This window comes from Trachemys scripta, chromosome 15 (assembly GCF_013100865.1).
Source record: "Trachemys scripta elegans isolate TJP31775 chromosome 15, CAS_Tse_1.0, whole genome shotgun sequence".
NCBI lineage: Eukaryota > Metazoa > Chordata > Testudines > Emydidae > Trachemys > Trachemys scripta.
In genome coordinates, this window is record NC_048312.1 from 31,588,331 (window position 1) to 31,606,776 (window position 18,446).

At 55.0% G+C, this 18,446-nt stretch overlaps 1 protein-coding gene across 2 annotated transcripts in view; it reads right to left on the reverse strand.

Annotated features, from left to right (window-relative positions):
* Positions 1–11,274: 11,274 nt before the first annotated feature.
* Positions 11,275–18,446, reverse strand: part of TBC1D10A (TBC1 domain family member 10A) — a 36,213-nt gene continuing 29,041 nt past the window's right edge. For both annotated transcript variants that reach the window (XM_034791148.1, XM_034791147.1), the window contains exons 8-9: positions 13,790–13,944; positions 11,275–12,708 (exon numbers count right to left, since the gene is read on the reverse strand). In XM_034791148.1, the coding sequence (XP_034647039.1) occupies positions 12,328–12,708; positions 13,790–13,944 (536 nt within the window). In that variant the 3' untranslated portion in view covers positions 11,275–12,327. The remainder of the gene's footprint in view (positions 12,709–13,789; positions 13,945–18,446) is intronic.

The window sequence follows — 18,446 nt, forward strand, 5'->3', positions numbered from 1 at the left end:
GGGGGGGGGGGTTGGAGGGTTCATCAAGGAGAAACAAACAGAAGTTTCACACAGTAGCCTGGCCAGTCACAAAACTCATTTTCAAAGCTTCTCTGATGCGCACCGCGCCCTGCTGTGCTCCTCTAACCGCCCTGGTGTCTGGTTGCGCGTAATCAGCGGCCAGGCGAGTTGCCTCAACCTCCCACCCCGCCATAAAGGTCTCCCCCTTACTCTCACAGATATTGTGGAGCGCACAGCAAGCAGCAATAACAATGGGGATATTCTTTTCGCTGAGGTCTGAGCGAGTCAGTAAGCTGCGCCAGCGCGCTTTTAAACGTCCAAATGCACATTCCACCAACATTCGGCACTTGCTCAGCCTGTAGTTGAACAGGTCCTGACTCCTGTCCAGGCTGCCTGTGTACGGCTTCATGAGCCATGGCATTAAGGGGTAGGCTGGGTCCCCAAGGATCACGATAGGCATTTCAACATCCCCAATGGTCACTTTCTGGTCCGGGAAGAAAGTCCCTTCCTCCAGCTTTCGAAACAGAGCAGAGTTCTGAAGACGCGAGCATCATGTACCTTTCCCGGCCATCCCACGTTGATGTTGGTGAAATGTCCCTTGTGATCCACCAGGGCTTGCAGCAGCATTGAAAAGTACCCCTTGCGGTTTACGTAGTCGGTGGCTTGGTGCTCCGGTGACAAGATAGGGATATGGGTTCCGTCTATGGCCCCGCCACAGTTTGGGAATCCCATTTCAGCAAAACCATCCACTATTGACTGCACGTTGCCCAGAGTCACTACCCTTGCTATCACCAGGTCTTTCATTGCCCTGGCAAATTGGATCACAGCAGCCCCCACCGTAGATTTGCCCACTCCAAATTGATTCCCAACTGACCGGTAGCTGTCTGGCATTGCAAGCTTCCACAGGGCTATCGCCACTCGCTTCTCAACTGTGAGGGCTGCTCTCATCTTGGTATCCTGGCGTTTCAGGGCAGGGGAAAGCAAGTCACAAAGTTCCATGAAAGTGCCCTTACGCATGCGAAAGTTTCGCAGCCACTGGGAATCGTCCCATACCTGCAGCACGATGCGGTCCCACCAGTCTGTGCTTGTTTCCCGGGCCCAGAATCGGCGTTCCACGGCATCAACCTGCCCCAGTGACACCATGATTTCCACATTGCTGGGGCCTGTGCCTTGTGAGAGGTCTATGTCCATGTCAATTTCCTCATCACTCTCGTCGCCGCGCTGCAATCGCCTCCTCGCCTGGTCCGGGTTTTGCCTTGGCATGTCCTGGCTCTGCATATACTCCAGGACAATGCGCGTGGTGTTCATAGTGCTCATAATTGCCGCGGTGATCTGAGCGGGCTCCATGATCCCAGTGCTAGCTATGGCGCCTGGTCAGAAAAAAGGCGCGAAAGTAGTATCTGATGGACCAGGAGAAGGAGGGCGGGAGGGAAGGAGGGAGGGAGGGCCGAGTGACGACATGGCGTACAGGTACAGGAACAGGGAGAAACACAAACAACTGTCACATAGAATGGTCCCCCCAAAGATTAAACTGAAAACCCTGGGCTTAGCAGGCCATTGATTTCACGGAGGAAGGGGAAGCAAATGAATACAGAACAAATCTATTTTTTACATCTTAAGCTGGCAGCCGACGGTGCAGCATGAGTGATAGCCTCTCCAGTACGATGATGACGGTTACCAATCATAAAATACCATCATCTGCCAAAAGGCAAGGGGCTGCTGCTGTGTAGCAATGCAGCCCCACGTCTTCCAGCCCCACGTCCGCCAGCACCCAGCATCGCCCTCGGCCTCTTCTGGGTGCTTAGCAGACAATACTGGGCAATTGGCAGAAAATAGTATATTACGACTGGTAACCATCATCATCGAAACAGTAGCATGTCTGCCCAGGTGGCCATGATTGACAGCCACACCAGTACGACGACGATGGGTACCAGTCATAATATACCATCGCCTGGCAAGGGGCTGGTGCAATGCAGCCCTACGGCTGCCAGCCCCACGACTATCACTCATGCTACACCGTCTACCGCCAAAAGGCAGTTAGCAGCTGCTGCTGTGTAGCAATGCAGTCCCACGTCTGCCGGCACCCAGAGGACATATGGTGACGGTGAGCTCAGCTGAGCTGAGCGGGCTCCATGCTTGCCGTGGTATGTTGTCTGCACAGGTAACCCAGGTAAAAAGGCGCGAATCTATTGTCTGCGTTGCTGTGACGAGGGGGGAGGGGCCTGACGACATGTACCCAGAACCGCCCGTGACACTGTTTTGCATCATCCGGGCATTGGGATCTCAACCCAGAATTCAAAGAAAAGGCGCGAACCGCTTCTCGGCTCTCTGAGCTGTGGCGCAAACGTAGTATCTGACGGACTAGGGGAAGGAGGGAGGGCGGGCCGAGTGACGACATGGCGTACAGGCACAGGGAATTAAAATCAAGAACGGTGGCTGTGCATCAGGGAGAGACACAAACAACTGTCACACAGAATGGTCCCCACCAAAGATTAAACTGAAAACCCTGGGTTTAGCAAGCCGTTGATTTGACGGAGGGAGGGGGAAGCAAATGAATACAGAGCAAATCTATTTTTTACATCTTAAGACGACGGTGCAGCGTGACTGATAGCCCTCGGCATCTTTCTGGGTGCTTGGCAGCAAATACGGGGCGGTGTATGACGATGGTCTTCAGGCCTATTGCACAATCGGCTGCTCAGGAAAGACTCTGCTAACGTACGATGACCCGACTTGTAATAGGACGGCTAACAGTCGTAATACACCATCTACTGCCAAAAGGCAAGCCCCACGGCTGCCAGCACCCAGATCGCCGATGAAGGCTACCAGTCTACTGCACCGTCTACCGCCAAAAGGCAGTTAGCAGCTGCTGCTGTGTAGCAATGCAGTCCCACGTCTGCCGGCACCCAGAGGACATATGGTGACGGTGAGCTCAGCTGAGCTGAGCGGGCTCCATGTTGTCTGCACAGGTAACCCAGGTAAAAAGGCGCGAATCTATTGTCTGCCGTTGCTGTGACGGGGGAGGGAGGGGCCTGACGACATGTACCCAGAACCGCCCGCGACACTGTTTTGCATCATCCGGGCATTGGGATCTCAACCCAGAATTCCAAGGGGCGGCGGAGACTGCGGGAACTGTGGGATAGTTGTCCGATAGCTACCCATAGTGCAATGCTCCGGAAGTCGACGCTAGCCTCGTACTGTGGACGCGGTCCGCCGACTAGAGCACCTAGAGCATTTTATGTGTGGACACACACAATCGGCTGTATACAACCGATTTCAATAAAACCGGCTTCTATAAATTCGAACTAATTTCGTAGTGTAGACATACCCTCAGAAACTGATTCTTTAGTGCTCCTTACTGCCCTAGCAAACAAGGGTCACAAGGTGTCTTGCTCTAAGCTATAAGCCTGTCAAGCCTCTGTCACATACCTTGGCTTTCTCCCCTCCTAGGGTTCCCATACACTTTCTCCGACCTGCATCCAAGCTATCCTTAGCTTTCCCCGACCCCGCTCCCCACGCCAGGTCCAAAAGTTTTGGGGGCATGGCTGGATTTTGCAGGCAATATGCCTCCCTTGCAAAACCTCTCCAGGAGCTCACTTGGTTCTCTGTGCCTGACCCCATGCCGTGGCCCCCTGAGGCCGACTCTGCCTTTGTTTCCCTCAAACAGGGTTTGGCTTCTGCCCCCGCATTAGGGCTGCCTAACTATTCTAAGTCTTTTACCCTTTTCTGCCATGAACAATCTAGGTGTGCACTTGGAGTTCTCACTCAGATGCACGGAGACAAGAACCGCCCAGTGGCTTATTTCTCTGCCACTTTGGACCCTGTTGCCCAAGGCTTACCCCCTGCCTGTGCGCTGTGGCTGCCGCGGCTCGCCTAGTCGAAATGTCTGAATCCCTTGTCCTCCACTCTCCTCTTACCCTCATGGTCCCTCACTCTGTGGAAACTCTGCTGCTACAACGTAACACAGCCCACCTCTCCTCAGTCCGCCTCACCAGGTACGAATTTTACTGCTGTCGGCTTCGCATATTACCGTGAAGCATTCTTCTCAGTTAAACCCTGCCACTCCCCTTCCTTTGTCTGATGACGGTGAACCTCATGACTGCCTTGCAACTGTCTCTGCTGTCACCTTCCCGCTCCCAGACCTTTCTGATGTCCCTCTCCCTAATTCTGACCTTGTTTTGTTCACTGATGGTTCCTGTTTTCGAGACAACCAAGATCATCTCCTTGCAGGATACACTGTGGTGTCACTCTCTGAAACCATAGAAATCCTTTACCTTCTGTGAACTCAGCGCAAGTCGTCGAATTAGTTGCCCTCACGCCTGCTTTTTGGCGGAGGAACGCTCCGCCACCATTTACACTGACTCCCGCTACACTTTTGGGGTTGTACATGTCAAAGTTAGACTCAGGACTCATAGTTTGTCAGACCACTCTGTTTTATTAGCACAGCGCTCTGCTAATACATTCAGATAATGTGAGCCCCCATGCAAGATTTAACAGCCATCTGGATAGTAAGCAGTACCTGATGATTCTTTGATGTCCTTTAAGTCTCTTTACTTCTTCTTCCTTGACTCTGGCTATAACAATGTCCTTCACACCTTATCTTTTCCTGATGCGTACATTCCTTATTCACACAGATTGAGAATACAAACAGTAGTACTTTATATCGAGTAAAAAGACATTGCAAATTAAACCTTGCTAAGTTTTACAATCAATAACCAAGACAATTTACATTGAGACCCAGGCCTTCAATATTCCTCTAATCTACTTAACATAGACACATGTCGGAAAGGAGGGGATGGTCTCTGCTCTAACTAAGGCAGGATGGTGGGCCCACCATTTCAGCTCTTTTGCAGCCCACCACTGTGCCGCATGTACCACTTGCCAAAGCCACAATATTGGTAAACCTGTAAAAGTGGCTCAGGGGTTCCGGGGCCTGCCCCAGGCACCATTCTTGCATTGGCAACTTGATTTTGTACAAATGCCTAAGTGTCAACGATATGAATTTATTTTGGTTATGGTATGTTTATTTTCTGGTTGGATCGAAGCCTTTCCTTGTCACAAGGCTGACTCACTGTCTGTTGCCAAATGTTTGTTAAATCATATTATGCCTGCCAAGGGAATTCCTGCCACTCTGTCCAGTGATCGGGGTACACATTTTACCGGACAACTTGTTCAACACCTGGATCGTGTGTTACATATCACACACTTGTTGCACTGTCCCTACCACCCACAGAGCGCAGGTGCTGTGGAAAGGCAAAATGGTGTACTTAAGAATAAACTTGCTAAAATTTGTGACTCTACAGGGTTAAGCTGGCCAGCAGCCTTACTGTTGGCCCTTATGGAAATGCGATCCACTTCATCCCAAAGGCATAAATTGAGTCCCTTTGAAATTGTTATGGGATGCCCTATGCGAGCTATGGCTACCATTATTCCAGTCCCAGACTTGAACTTGACTCACAGTATGCTCCTTCAATATTGCAAGGGACTAATGCAAGCTGTAAGTCACTTCCATTCACAGGTTCGAGCTGCCTGGCCGACAGAACCCATTTCTGACGCTTGCCACAACCTCGAGTCAGGTGATTGGGTCTACGTACGACACCACCATCGAAAACACGCCTTGGAGCCCCGGTGGAAGGGTCCTCATCAGGTACTGCTTACTACCCAGATGGCTGTTAAACTGTCTGGCATCGCAGCATGGATACATGCTTCGCAGTGTAAGAAGGCACCACCCACAGCGAACCAATTATCACCTCAGGACCACGCAGAGTCAATTTTGACTCCGGAAGAAGACGTAGAGGAACAGCCTGCAATACCTTCCAATCTACGCTCTCGTAAGGGTTCCCAGAAGCAGACGACGACCTAAAGCAAGGCCTGAGAAGGAGCAGTAGCGAGCCTGGCACCTGCTGCCTGGTGGACATAAAACCGTGACTGCGGTTCCCTCCGTTGAGGTTGTCAGAACCGGAAGGGCCTTGCCTCCAACATGCCCCTCTGGTGGCGCCTGTTCCTCAGATGCTGGTATCTTAAGGTCTGGGGAGTCCACAATGACAATTCTTTTATCCAGCAGCAAGTGTGGATCACTCAGACCCTTACTATCTCTAATTGCTGGGTCTGCAGCCACATCCCAGCCCACTCTCAAGCTGGTGTTCCTGTCCTGGCAATCCCACTCAATTCCCCAGACCTCACTGGAGGACCTCATCCGTTTAACAAAACATGGAACAGCAATGACACTTGGGAAGCGGTGGGAATAAATGTCTCTAAATGGATAAGTGTGGTGGAGGGAAAAGTTCATTGGTGTTGGGTGTGTAATGGCACAGGGCTGGATCTGGGAAGGAGCAGTTGCCTTCAGCATATTGTGGCCACTTGTGTATGGGATTATTCGAACAAAACTGAAGAGTGGTGGGCTAGGTATGGAAATATGACTTTTTTCTCAACCTGGGATCAAACAGAGAAATCAATCTCATGTTCCCCATACAGTAACCTTAGTGAGAACAATACAGTCTTTCAATGCCATGCAAATACGGTCTCCCATAGTATTCTTGCCGCCAAGTTAAAGAAGTATGGGCTGGATGAATGGACTGTAAGGTGGATAGAAAGCTGGCTAGATCGTAGGGCTCAACGGGTAGTGATCAATGGCTCCATGTCTAGTTGGCAGACGGTTTCAAGCGGAGTGCCCCAAGGGTCGGTCCTGGGGCCGGTTTTGTTTAATATCTTTATTAATGATCTGGAGGATGGTGTGGACTGCACTCTCAGCAAGTTTGCAGATGACACTAAACTAGGAGGTGTGGTAGATACACTAGAGGGTAGGGATCAGATACAGAGGGACCTAGACAAATTAGAGGATTGGGCCGAAAAAAACCTGATGAGGTTCAACAAGGACAAGTGCAGAGTCCTGCACTTAGGATGGAAGAATCCCATGCACTGCTACAGACTAGGGACCGAAAGGCTAGGTAGCAGTTCTGCAGAAAAGGACCTAGGGGTCACAGTGGACGAGAAGTTGGATATGAGTCAACAGTGTGCCCTTGTTGCCAAGAAGGCTAGCGGCATTTTTGGCTGTATAAATAGGGGCATTGCCAGCAGATCGAGGAATGTGATCGTTCCCCTTTATTCGACATTGGTGAGGCCTCATCTGGAATACTGTGTCCAGCGGAGGGCAACAAAAATGATTAGGGGTCTGGAGCACATGACTTATGAGGAGAGGCTGAGGGAACTGGGATTGTTTAGTCTCCAGAAGAGAAGAATGAGGGGGCATTTGATAGCAGCCTTCAACTACCTGAAGGGGGGTTCCAAAGAGGATGGAGCTCGGCTGTCCTCAGTGATGGCAGATGACAGAACAAGGAGCAATGGTCTCAAGTCGCAGTGGGGGAGGTCTAGGTTGGATATCAGGAAAAACTATTTCACTAGGAGGGTGGTGAAGCACTGGAATGCGTTACCTAGGGAGGTGGTGGAGTCTCCTTCCTTGCAGGTTTTTAAGGCCCGGCTTGACAAAGCCCTGGCTGGGATGATTTAGTTGGGAATTGGTCCTGCTTTGAGCAGGGGGTTGGACTAGATGACCTCTTGAGGTCCCTTCCAACTCTGATATTCTATGATTCTATGAAATAACACCACTCCTCATAAGGAGAATTACTATGTGTGCCCTTTGGGAGATATTATTCCTCCTTTGCAGGCACCTACATGGCAAATGGGCGCAACCAACCCTTTCCGGCCTTGATAGGGCATCATTGGGTTTGTGGGACCAAAGCTTATACCGTGTTACCAACTAACTGGTCAGGTATCTGTTATCCTGCCCAGCTCGTCCCACAATTCCAAGTGCTAGAGTCCTTCCCACGAGAACGCCTCCATAATTTCAGGCGGAAAAGAAGGGACTTATCAGATGCACAATGGTATGTAAATAACATAAGCCTCTTAACCTGGGAAGAGGCTATTGGCAGTTCCTTTATCCCATTTGGGGGAGTAATACACCATGCAAAAAGGCTCCTGAGGTTACAAGCAGTAGTTGAAATTATGGCAAATGAAACCAGAGAAAGTTTAAGAGCCCTGGCCAAAGAAACAGGGGCGATCCGACAGATGGCCCTCCAAAACTGTCAGGCATTCGACATAGTGCTGACGGCAAATGGAGGGACCTGTGCTCTCATTGGAAAAGAATGTTGTGTGTATATACCTGACAACACCAATGAGGTAATAGATCACCCTAGCCACTTAGAACAGATCACATATCTTCCCCATGAAGAGCTGAGTTCTTTATGGAAGTGGCTAAGTAACCTGTTCAATTTCTCTGGCACAGGAGGCTGGTTGTTTCAGGGAGCCTAGACTATCCTGTGTGGAATCCTAATGATTTTTGTATGTTTTCAGTTAATCTCCTGTTGTATCCAGAATTGTGTAAGACATGCCACGCAGGTAGCTGCCCCAAACCAGAGTGCTAATATGATGATTCTAAATATCGCTGATGAACAAAAAGACAAAGAACAGTTGATATGTGGAACCCAGTCATTGTTGGTCATCATGTAGCTTGACCAAAAGGAAGGATTGTGTGGAGTATTGCTGAGTGTAGGAACACCACATCCCATAACAGAGCTGGCTATGTAGAAGCACCAACTTCTTTCTTCCTGACACAGGAGAGGGATCTCCCCCACCCTCTTGTTGGCACTCTCTCTTCTGCTGTAGGTTCACCCCCACCCTGTGGGTCAGGTCTCATTAGTGGGGTGCAGCTTGTGAGTTGTTCCCTAGGGCTATGCTGGAAAACACCCATGGTGGCCCTGGCTGGGTCTCTGAGCCCAGCCCAGCCCATCAGTGCTTATGGTCATGGTCCTGGCCTCACTGTGGTGACGCTGGCCAGCATCCAGGTAGGGCTTTAGCCTAGCATCACGCAGGGCAAAGCTGTTCCCATCCATGGCAGGAGCTGGTTTACAGAGTACCTGGGCCCTGGCCCATGTTACAGCTTAGCCTCTTCGGTGCCAGATTCCTGCCAATCCCCAGCCCAGTCCTGCCAGCCTCTAGTCCGGAAGCACAAGCCAGGTCCAGAAACTGCCCTCACAGGAGTCTGGCTGCTGACTGAGCTCAGGGTGTGCTGCCTATAGCGCTGCAGCAGAAAAGCACATGCTCTTGCCCCCTCCAACCCCAGCTTGCCAAGCAGCAGCCAGGCTGCAGGACCACCCTGCTTTTGCTGACACACCTGGCTGGTGGCTCCTCCTGGGAATCCCTCCTGCCTCCCCGCCAGCCTCCCTCAGAGACCTTTGCCCTGAATTTATCCCAGCAGAGGAGTTAGGGGCCAGTGGCCAGGAGCTACAGGCAGCACTAGATCCTGCTTGCTGAGGCAGTGGAGTGGAGGCCTGTGGTGGCCAAAGCATACTGCAGCCACTGGAATTTAGGAAGCCTCCAGAAAGTGCTTGGGGAACCAGTTGGTTGAAGAGCCCAGAGCAGCTGGGTTTGGAGCATGCACTCAAGCACCAAGCTGCCTGCTCTGCCCAGGACAGGCTAGTTAGAATTGCCCAGTGGTTAGGGCACTAGCCTAGACCTTGGGTACCAGTTCCTGTTCTGCCAGAGTCTCCACTGCCTTGCTGGGGGCCCTGGCTGAATCAGTCTCTGCGTAATGGCCAGCTGTATCAGCAGGCCAGCAGTGACCGACCTCACCAGGGAAAGGACAGAGGGAGAGTGATGTCTAGAGTAACAAGTTAAATAATCAATCCTCCCCCTGAGTCTTTCAGGCCTTCAGTCAGACAGCAGCAAGGGACACAAAGGGTACGTCTTCACTACCCGCCGTATCAGCAGGTAGCAATCCATTTATCCGGGATCAATATATCGTGTCTCGTTAAGACGTGGTATATCGATCCCCAAACGTGCTCACCGTCGACTCTGGAACTCCACCAGAGCGAGCAGCGGTAGCGCAGTCGGTGGCGGAGCCGCGGCCATCGATCCTGCGCCGTCTGGACCCCAGGTAATTTGATCCAAGATACTTAGACTTCAGCTAGGCGCGTATCTTGGATCGATCCCCCCCAGTGTAGACCAGCCCGAAGCTCCGACCGACCCTCTGTTCCCAGATCAGCCCCCTCCCGTTTCTGACAGAGGCAGGAATTACCCTTGAAGTGATAGCGCCCCAGCGTGGCTCCGACACAACACTACCCTTCTGGCCCTGGCTGCTCTCCCGTAACATTGCTCCTGCCTTGCACAGCCCCAGAGGCAGCCGCATTCAAGTGGGACATGAGGCTTTAATAAATGGAAGATCACAGGGACAAGGGACCTCTAGGGCAGTCAGTTGGTCTGGAGCATTTGAAATGCGAGGTCCAAACATGGAGCAGCCATGGAATTGCTGGGGAGTCCTGTCTAGGTCCATGTCCCTGCTGGGCTCTGACATACACTAGTTAATTGTTGCACCAGGGGGTAAGTACTCAAGACTTGCAACAAGTTCATCCTGCTGGGGCTTAAGGATGGGCTTTATGCAGAGAAGTCGTGGCCAGTTGTTTGAGCTCTTACGAAGCTGAAGTGAAAGCAGTCACTGGGCCAGGTGAATTAATGCCCCTGGATCCCAAGATGGGGGATGGACTGCACCCCAGGCTCCTCACGCGAGGGAAGCAGAGAACCCCACTCCCAGCAGTACACGCCTTCTTTACACAATCTGCTTTATTGATTCTCTGTACAAAAACATTGCAACTTCATTCACTGATTTATTTTACAGAGTCTCACCCACACGGGCGCATTGTTGGGATGGGCAAGGAGAAGCCCCTCCAGTCAGATCCCTTCCACCCCCAGGGGGCAGTCTGCAGAGAGGCTAAGACTGAGTGAAGAAGAAGAAGAAGGGGGAAGGATTCCTAACAGACCCCTCGCCCCCGGACTCAATGATGCAAGCTGGAAAATAGATCCGCCTTCCCTTTCACCTTTGCCATCAATATCTGGGGTTCCCCAACTTGAGTCCACCCGAGGCTGCACCAGAATCAGCTAACGCTGCCCTCTTCAGTGTGGAAGTGCAACCTGCAGTGACTAATGCAATATGCCAGAGACTTCCTGGATCGAGAGAGCACTACAGTCTGGGATCTGCAGGCTGCACCCCCATTTAGGAGGCAGTGGTTGTTGCCCTTCCACATCTGGATTAATCCCTGAATATACCTGTTCTCTCCCAGCATTCGGGGCTGAGATGCCAGGCCTAGCACTAGCTTTAATCAGACAACACGCGCTCCAGGTGGCCTCATTTACCTTGCCAAACAGCCCCAGGAAGGGCTTCCCCTGCAAACCCAAAGCAGCAGGCTCAACTCAGTCCCCTGCAAGCAGTGCTTTCACCCAGGTCCTGAGCAACCAGTGCTTTCACCCAGGTCCTGAGCAACCAGTGCCAGCCCTGCCTCATGCAGACCTTGTCCCCAGCCCCTTGCATCCTGCCCAGAATTTGCAGGCGCCCACTGAGGCGGATCTAACCTTTCCTATATATTGGCAAGGCTCCTTTTGAACAGTTATGCTACACAAATAAATAGGCTCGCTGCAGTAGAGAAAGTCCAAATAAATGCTCAGGTGCAGCTCTATAGAAATGGAGCAGCAGGGTGGGGTGGGAATGTCAGGTCATTTCCTCCTTAACTCCCCGCTCCAACCAGATACAGCATCAGTTTGGAATCCACCGAGCTCAGGCCAACAGAGCCACCCCTGTTGGGCAATACAGAGACACTCCTGCAGCACTGGCTGGGGCAGGACAGAACAACTCAACTCTTCCTCCACAGCTCAGGCCAAGCAGGTGCAGCAGCTGAGCCTAGGATGCTCCTCCACGACTGCTGGGTACACACTCCTCCAACCCACTCAGCGACGGAGGATTGGCCCAGCCAAGACAGCAGCTGGGATCCTTAGAGGGAACTTCAGCGTGGAAAGAAGCCACCTGGGCTGGGAGGAGATAGATTCTGCCCCCTGCTCTGCCTCAGGTCAATTCATCAGCTTATTTCAAACATCAGCCAGCCCCTGTTGGAGCAGCCAGCCAGGCCCCAGACCTTTCTTGGGAACAGGGCTTTGAGCCTCCCAATGGAAGGAAGAGACGCATTCAGACCTCGGGCAGACGCACGATCACAGCCCTTTGCCTACAGGTCTGAATGATCACCCCAGGCAAAGCCCGGCTCCCTTGGTCTCTGCTCTGCAAATCAGCTGCAGCCAAACAATAAATAAAAACTTAACTCCCACAGATAAGGATCCTCCCCCCGGCACCCAGAGTGACAGGCGAGAGGCCCCCAGACACACCCTGCTCCCCAACTTGGCTGCAGCAGGGAATCAATCCTGAGTCTAGGCCCAGCTGGCTGGCCCCTCAGGTGCAGAGGTGGCAGCCCTGGGCGCTCTGCCACCGCGGAGTCAGAATGTGCTGACACCCCATTACAAGTAGGTGTCCTCGCTCTCACGGGAGCTCAGGCTGTCCTTGGACTGGTGATGCGGGGAAGCCCCAGGCTCAACGAAGGCCTGGGCTCTGTTCTCCTCAGGGATGGGGCCATTGGCCGGCCTGACTTTTCCTTGGTCTCGTTTCTTCTCCTGGTTCTTGCGGCCCTTGGGTGGGAGCGCCTGGCCGGGGGGCAGGATAATGGAGGGCGAAGGGTCCAGCGCCTTGCGGGAATGTGGCTCCGAGTCGCTGATGGCTTTGGCGCCATGCAGGCGTGGGGGAGACCTGCACTGCAGCTCCCCACGGGTCTCCTTCCACTTTTTCAGCTGGATCAAGTGCTCCCGCTCAATGTGCCGCTCCGTCACCGGCAGCTCTATGATCTGTGGGGACAGCACATGCTCCTCAGGCCCCTGCCCAGCCAACCAGCAGGCTAGCCCAGAACTGGGGACTGCCAACACAGCTGTCTCCCCAGGGAGCAGTCACAGCCACATGTGACGTGGGTGGGGTGGGGCGGGACCTTAGGGAGAAGGGCAGCATGAGGGCAGGGGCACAGTTCGGGTACTGGTGGCCCCCCCACACTTTTAGGGACCTTCCGTTGCTCCTGGACAGCATCCACATAGTTCATGGTTTCCCTGGAAGGCCTGCAGTACCCTGATAGAGGACCTGCTTGTTATCCAAGCCTTCACCAGCAGAGGGCAGCACTGCACTGAACACAGCTGCTTCACTCAGTGCCTGGAGAGAGGCGGGGAAAAAGGGGGGTAGCCCTTGGATTTGAACTTAGAAGCAAGTCTGGGGTTCCTGAAAGCCCTTCACAGCAGAGCCCAGGGCCCCTCCCCCAGCCAGGGCTCTCCCACACTGAGCAGGCACCTGCCTCCTGCCCAGGGCCCCTCCAGAAGGGGCTCTGCAGGAAGCTGATGATCTCGCCCCCAAAGCTACTTTCCCAGGGCTGGGGGATCTGAGCCAAGTGCCCACCCCAGGGAGTGTTTAGCTATTGACAGCCCCTCCTGGGAAATGCCACAGAGCAGCCTGGGGCAGCAGCATAGTCACTGTCCCCAGGAACTGGTAGATCCCCCAAGCCAGGAGCTGCCCATCTGCCAGGGCGGGATGTGGGCTGTTTGCCCCCATTAGGGAGCTCCCTCGCCTGCTGAAGCAGCAGACTGGGGGGGGGGGGAGAGTAGCAGCAAGGTGCACTGAGAGGGAGAGACCCCAGCCCCCCATCAATCCCTAGGCCCTCTCCACACCCCAGCTCACTTCCATTAGAGGGAATGTGAGTGCTGAGCGCCAGCCAGGCGGTGCCAGGCTTTGATCCCTGGATGAAAGGCTCAGGCCATGCTGAGTGCAGTTGGTTCCCATCCAGCCACCGCTGTGAGGGGGGAGAGGGCTGGTGAGCTGCCAACTGTGGACATGTCTGTCGGGGCAGAGGTGGGATCCCAGGCTGCCCTGGCACACGCATCTCCTCACCTCCTGCACCAGGAAGGCCTCTTGCATGATCTTGGGGTTCAGCGCCCTCAGCCTCTCCATGGTCTCGTATTGCCCCTGGCAGGACTTGAGCTTCTCGGAGGAGCCGAGCGTGTGTTTCAGCAGCACCAGGCCGACCCGGAACAGGATCTTCACTCCTGGAAGAGCAGAGCCGCCAGCTGGTTAGCACCCGCACAGCCCCAGTGCTCGGCCACATACCAGCCCGCTCCAGCCACAGGGACTGGAAAGATTCTTTGCCCTGCTCTTCCCCATTGGTACGTGACCTAAAACAGGGACCCCCACCCCCATGTAGGCCAGCTGGGAGCCCGCAGCCCTCAGCCTCTAATAGACTCCACAGGCTGCAGCATGGCATACTGGGACGGGACGCTCTGAAGAGGACAGTGAGTGCAACAGTGATAGTTTAGGACGGTGACCCTCTGAGCTGCCCCCACGCTCTCCAGTGGGCAGTCTGGGGTTAATGGCTGGCGGGAGGTTTCTCAGAGCCAGAGACACAAAGGCTCAGATAGGAGGGGAAGATCCAATGACTGCTCCCCTCCCCTCCCCCACCAACTCCCAAACCTAAAATTTACCCGGCCTGCTGCCCTATTTGCCTTTGGGGCAACGTGTGGGCCCCTTAGTCCCAAACCAATGTCTTGCTTGTGACCCGACACCAGTCTGGTCCCAGGCAGAGACAAGGAATTACCAGCACCTGCTTCATGGACACAATCCCCCAAGAGCAGGCTGCAAGGCAGCACCGGGATCAGCACCGTCCTTCCAATGGCTCCCCTGCCCTGTGCTACATTAACCCAAGTATCAACCAGATCGCTTGGCAGCCTGGAGCCCAGTGCCCGACGCATCTTCCCCAGCACTGCTGCCAGGAAAATCATCTCTTCTCAGAAACTTGATCTGCAGAGATGCAAGAGACAAGCACCCCCGGGGCCCAGCTGAGGTTACACTGGAGCTGCCCCCAAACTTAGCTCCAGCTTGAAGTAGCCATCCAGTGGTATGCTTTGAAATGCTGTTTGTCGGAGAGCTGGCTCCTTGGCTGCCTTCTCTACACCCGCCAGCGCTCTCCTCCCAGTAGCTCCTTTGGGCGCAGTCTGAAGCCAGCCTGCGCAGAGACCCCAGCTGAGATCAGGGCCCCACGGTGCTGGCATGAGACACAGCCAGAGACAATCCCTGCCCTGGAGAACTGATGATCTGAACAGGCGAGGCAGGCAGAGGATCCAGGGGAACCAGAGACAGCGAGGGGAAACGAAGTGCCCAAGGTCACAGCAAGGCAGGAGCAGAAACTACCTTGCTCCTTGCAATCCAGTGCTCTATCCACTGCACCACACTGCCTCCCCAAAACACACCAACCCCTACTGAAACACATGGCCAGGATACACAGCCTGCCTGGGGAGCAAGGCCAAATCATGCCCTGGTAACTCTCATGGCAGGCTCAGGGCTGGGTAACCACAGCTCAGACTGACCCATCTTCCACTTTACCACAGCTCAGCCACCACCTCTGTGCTGGGACTGCCTTTCAGATCCATCCATCCCACAGCACGGCCCCCCACCTCCCTACCAACCCTAGGCCACAATCCGGTCTTGCTGCACATCCCTTCCAGAAATGAACAGGGAAGCTGCAGCACCTCCGCCCAGCAATTAGCACTCAGAGGCAGAAAGCACCAGCAGGTGCTAAGAGCTGGTTGTTTTCCTGGGCTCTGACAGACTGAGAACCCTCAGTGCCAATGCCCTCTAACGGGGCAGCCCTGGCCCCTTCCTTGGCAATAAGGCAGGTTTTTTAGGTACACAGAGAGGATAATGAACCAGCACGACTCATCCAGGGCCGGGGCAGATCCGCCATCGCAGGTGATGTTTGCCAGCCAGACTGGACGTGTACAGGGCCGGCTTTAGGCCAATTCCACCAATTTCCCCGAATTGGGCCCCGCGCCTAAGAGGGCCGCCGGGGTGGGGCAAGTGGCCGAGAATCCCTTCCCTGGCTAGAGGCTCCTTTTTAATTTTTACTCACCCGGCAGCGCTCCGGGTCTTCGGCGGCACTTCAGCGGCGGGTCCTTCACTCGCTCCGGGTCTTCGGCGGCACTTCAGCAGCAGGTCCTTCAGTGCCACCAAAGACCGGAGCGAGTGAAGGACAAACCGCCGAAGACTACGAGTGCCGCCCGGTGAGTACAAGCCCCACATGTTTTTTTACATGTTTTTTTTTTTTTTTTTCCAGTCATCCCTGCCGGGGCCCCGTCAAAACTGTTCGAATCGGGCCCCGCACTTCCTAAAGCCGGCCCTGGACGTGTAGCTACGAAATCTGCTCTAGTTCAAACAGGCGTTACTTCGGGGGAGTTCTCTGGCCCGTGTTCCACAGGAGGGCACTGGTCATTGACTCAGCTCAGGCGTGAACACCCCACCCTCCTGTCCTAACAGGGGGAGGGGCCCTCTACTGACGTTGCCCTGACGAGGGTCAGGGCCCCCCAAGCCTAGCCCAGGGGCACAGCTTAGCAGCAGCAGCGTGGAGACAAAGGGGGTATATTCAGAGCCCTCTCTGGAGGGGGGTTCGCAGCTAGAGCCCTCAGCAGAGGGAGGGAGACGGAGACTTGCGACAGTCTATGTAATTCTCAAGCTTCAGCTCCAAGTGAAGAGGGGGCAGCATGGAGAGCACAGTGAACCTGGTGCAGGGAGACAGGCTGCCAGCAGGGGGCAGGAAGGAGTGGAGCGAGTTTGGACATGCATCACTGCTAGGGTGACCAGATCACCCAGGTCAAATATCAGGACGCGGGGGTGGGGATGAGGGGCGTGGCAGGGTGGGGAAGCTGGCAGAGCAAAAAAAGTATCAGAGGGATAGCCGTGTTAGTCTGAATCTGCAAAAAGCAACAGAGGGTCCTGTGGCACCTTTGAGACTAACAGAAGTATTGGGAGCATAAGCTTTCGTGGGTAAGAACCTCACTTCTTGCATCTGAAGAAGACCCTCTGTTGCTTTTTAGAGCAAAAAAAAAAAAAAAAAAAAAAAAAGCACCCTTCCTCCACAAGTGCTGGAGGGAGGCCTGGGAGACACAGGGGGAGCACGGGGACAGGGTGAGAGAGAGTCCTGCCTGGCCCCGACCAGGCAGGACTCAGTCAGGCGTTAGGGAGAGTAGGGAGGCGGCCCCGCGGTGGCTGTTCTCCCCACCTGGGCAGCAGGTCTTGGGAGCAGCCGCTGCTGCAGCTCCCACTGCCGGAGGAAGTGGCCATGGCACTTGGCCCCCCGGGCTCTGGTCTGTTGCGGGGACCCAGCAGCGCGCACGCTGCGCCCAGCCCCTGGCCAGTCGCGTCTGGGCTGCTGCCCAGCTGGTGCTATCCCACGGCGGCCCCGGAGTGGGGGCAGCAGGCTCCAGGCCCCCCTGTCCCGCTCGGGTCCTGCAGGGGAATGAATGGGGCTGGGCTGCCGATGCCTCCGCCCCAGGGCCACTGCGGGATTGCACCAGCTGGGCAGCCAGCCCAGACGCGACTGGCCAGGGGCTGGGTGCACGCAGCATGCGCGCTGCTGGGTCCCCGCAACAGGCCCAAGCCCGGGGGGTTCAGCAGCCGCCGAGCGCCATGGCTGCTTCCTCCCCCCACGGCAGTGGGAGCTGCAGCAGCGGCTGCTCCCGAGTCCCGCTGTCCGGGGGGAGAACAGCCGGCGCCTGGCCCCGCGGGCCGCCCCCGTACTCTCCCTACCACCCAACTGAGTCCTGCCTGCGCTCGGGGCCAGGCCAGACTCTCACTCACCCTGGCCCCGTGCTCCCCCTGCGTCTCCCGGGGCCTCCCTCCAGCACTTGCGGAGGGAGGAGGAATGGTGAGCCTGGGGAAGAGGCGGGGATTCGGGGAAGGAGGGGACAGAGTCGGGGGTGGGGGGCACGAGCACTTCCGGGCTCCGGAGTATTTGCTTGTTTGTCCAGTGTCCCGACCTAACATTGGTTGGGACGTCGGACAAACAAGGAAATATCGGGACAGCCCCGATAAAATCGGGACGTCTGGTCACCCTACATCACTGTCCAGTGCAGACACTTGAGGGAGGCCATGCAACCCCAACCTTTTACCCAAGGATTGAGCCCAGTCAGACCCTAGCCACAGTGAATGCTCATCTCAGCCTCCCTGGGGAGCCCTTTGAGGGCGAGGGGCCTGCATCTCTCACCCAGCGGCCAGACTCGGGGCCACTGCTTCCAGAGAGACAGCTCTCCACAGCTGCCCGTGAGCACCAGGGCTGGGGGATGTGGCCAGAACAAGCCGGAGCTCCCAAGCAGCCCCACCAATGAGCCAGCCCCAGCAGGGATGAGTTCCCAAGACAGCTCAGCCAGGCCACAGTACCAGCTCCAGGGACCCCGAGGAGGGACCCCTCTGGTCCCCAGTGCTCAGGATGATGGGGGAAGAAGCACAGGGAAGGCGAGAGCCCAGCCCTTTGGAACACAGATCCTCAGTGTCATGGGGACAGGAAGGGCCTGGGATGCTGGTAGATGGAGTACATGGGATTCTGCTCTTGCCCTGGCCCTGTTCAGCACAGGGAGACGCCCAGCACTAGTGATCTGTATCCCCACATTAAACGGCCAATCCAGTTTGTTCCTGAGGTGCACAGAGGCTCCTGTCCTTCCAGGAGCGAGACCAAAGAGCTGCTGTAGCCTAGCTGAACCTGACAGAAAGCAGCTCCCACTGC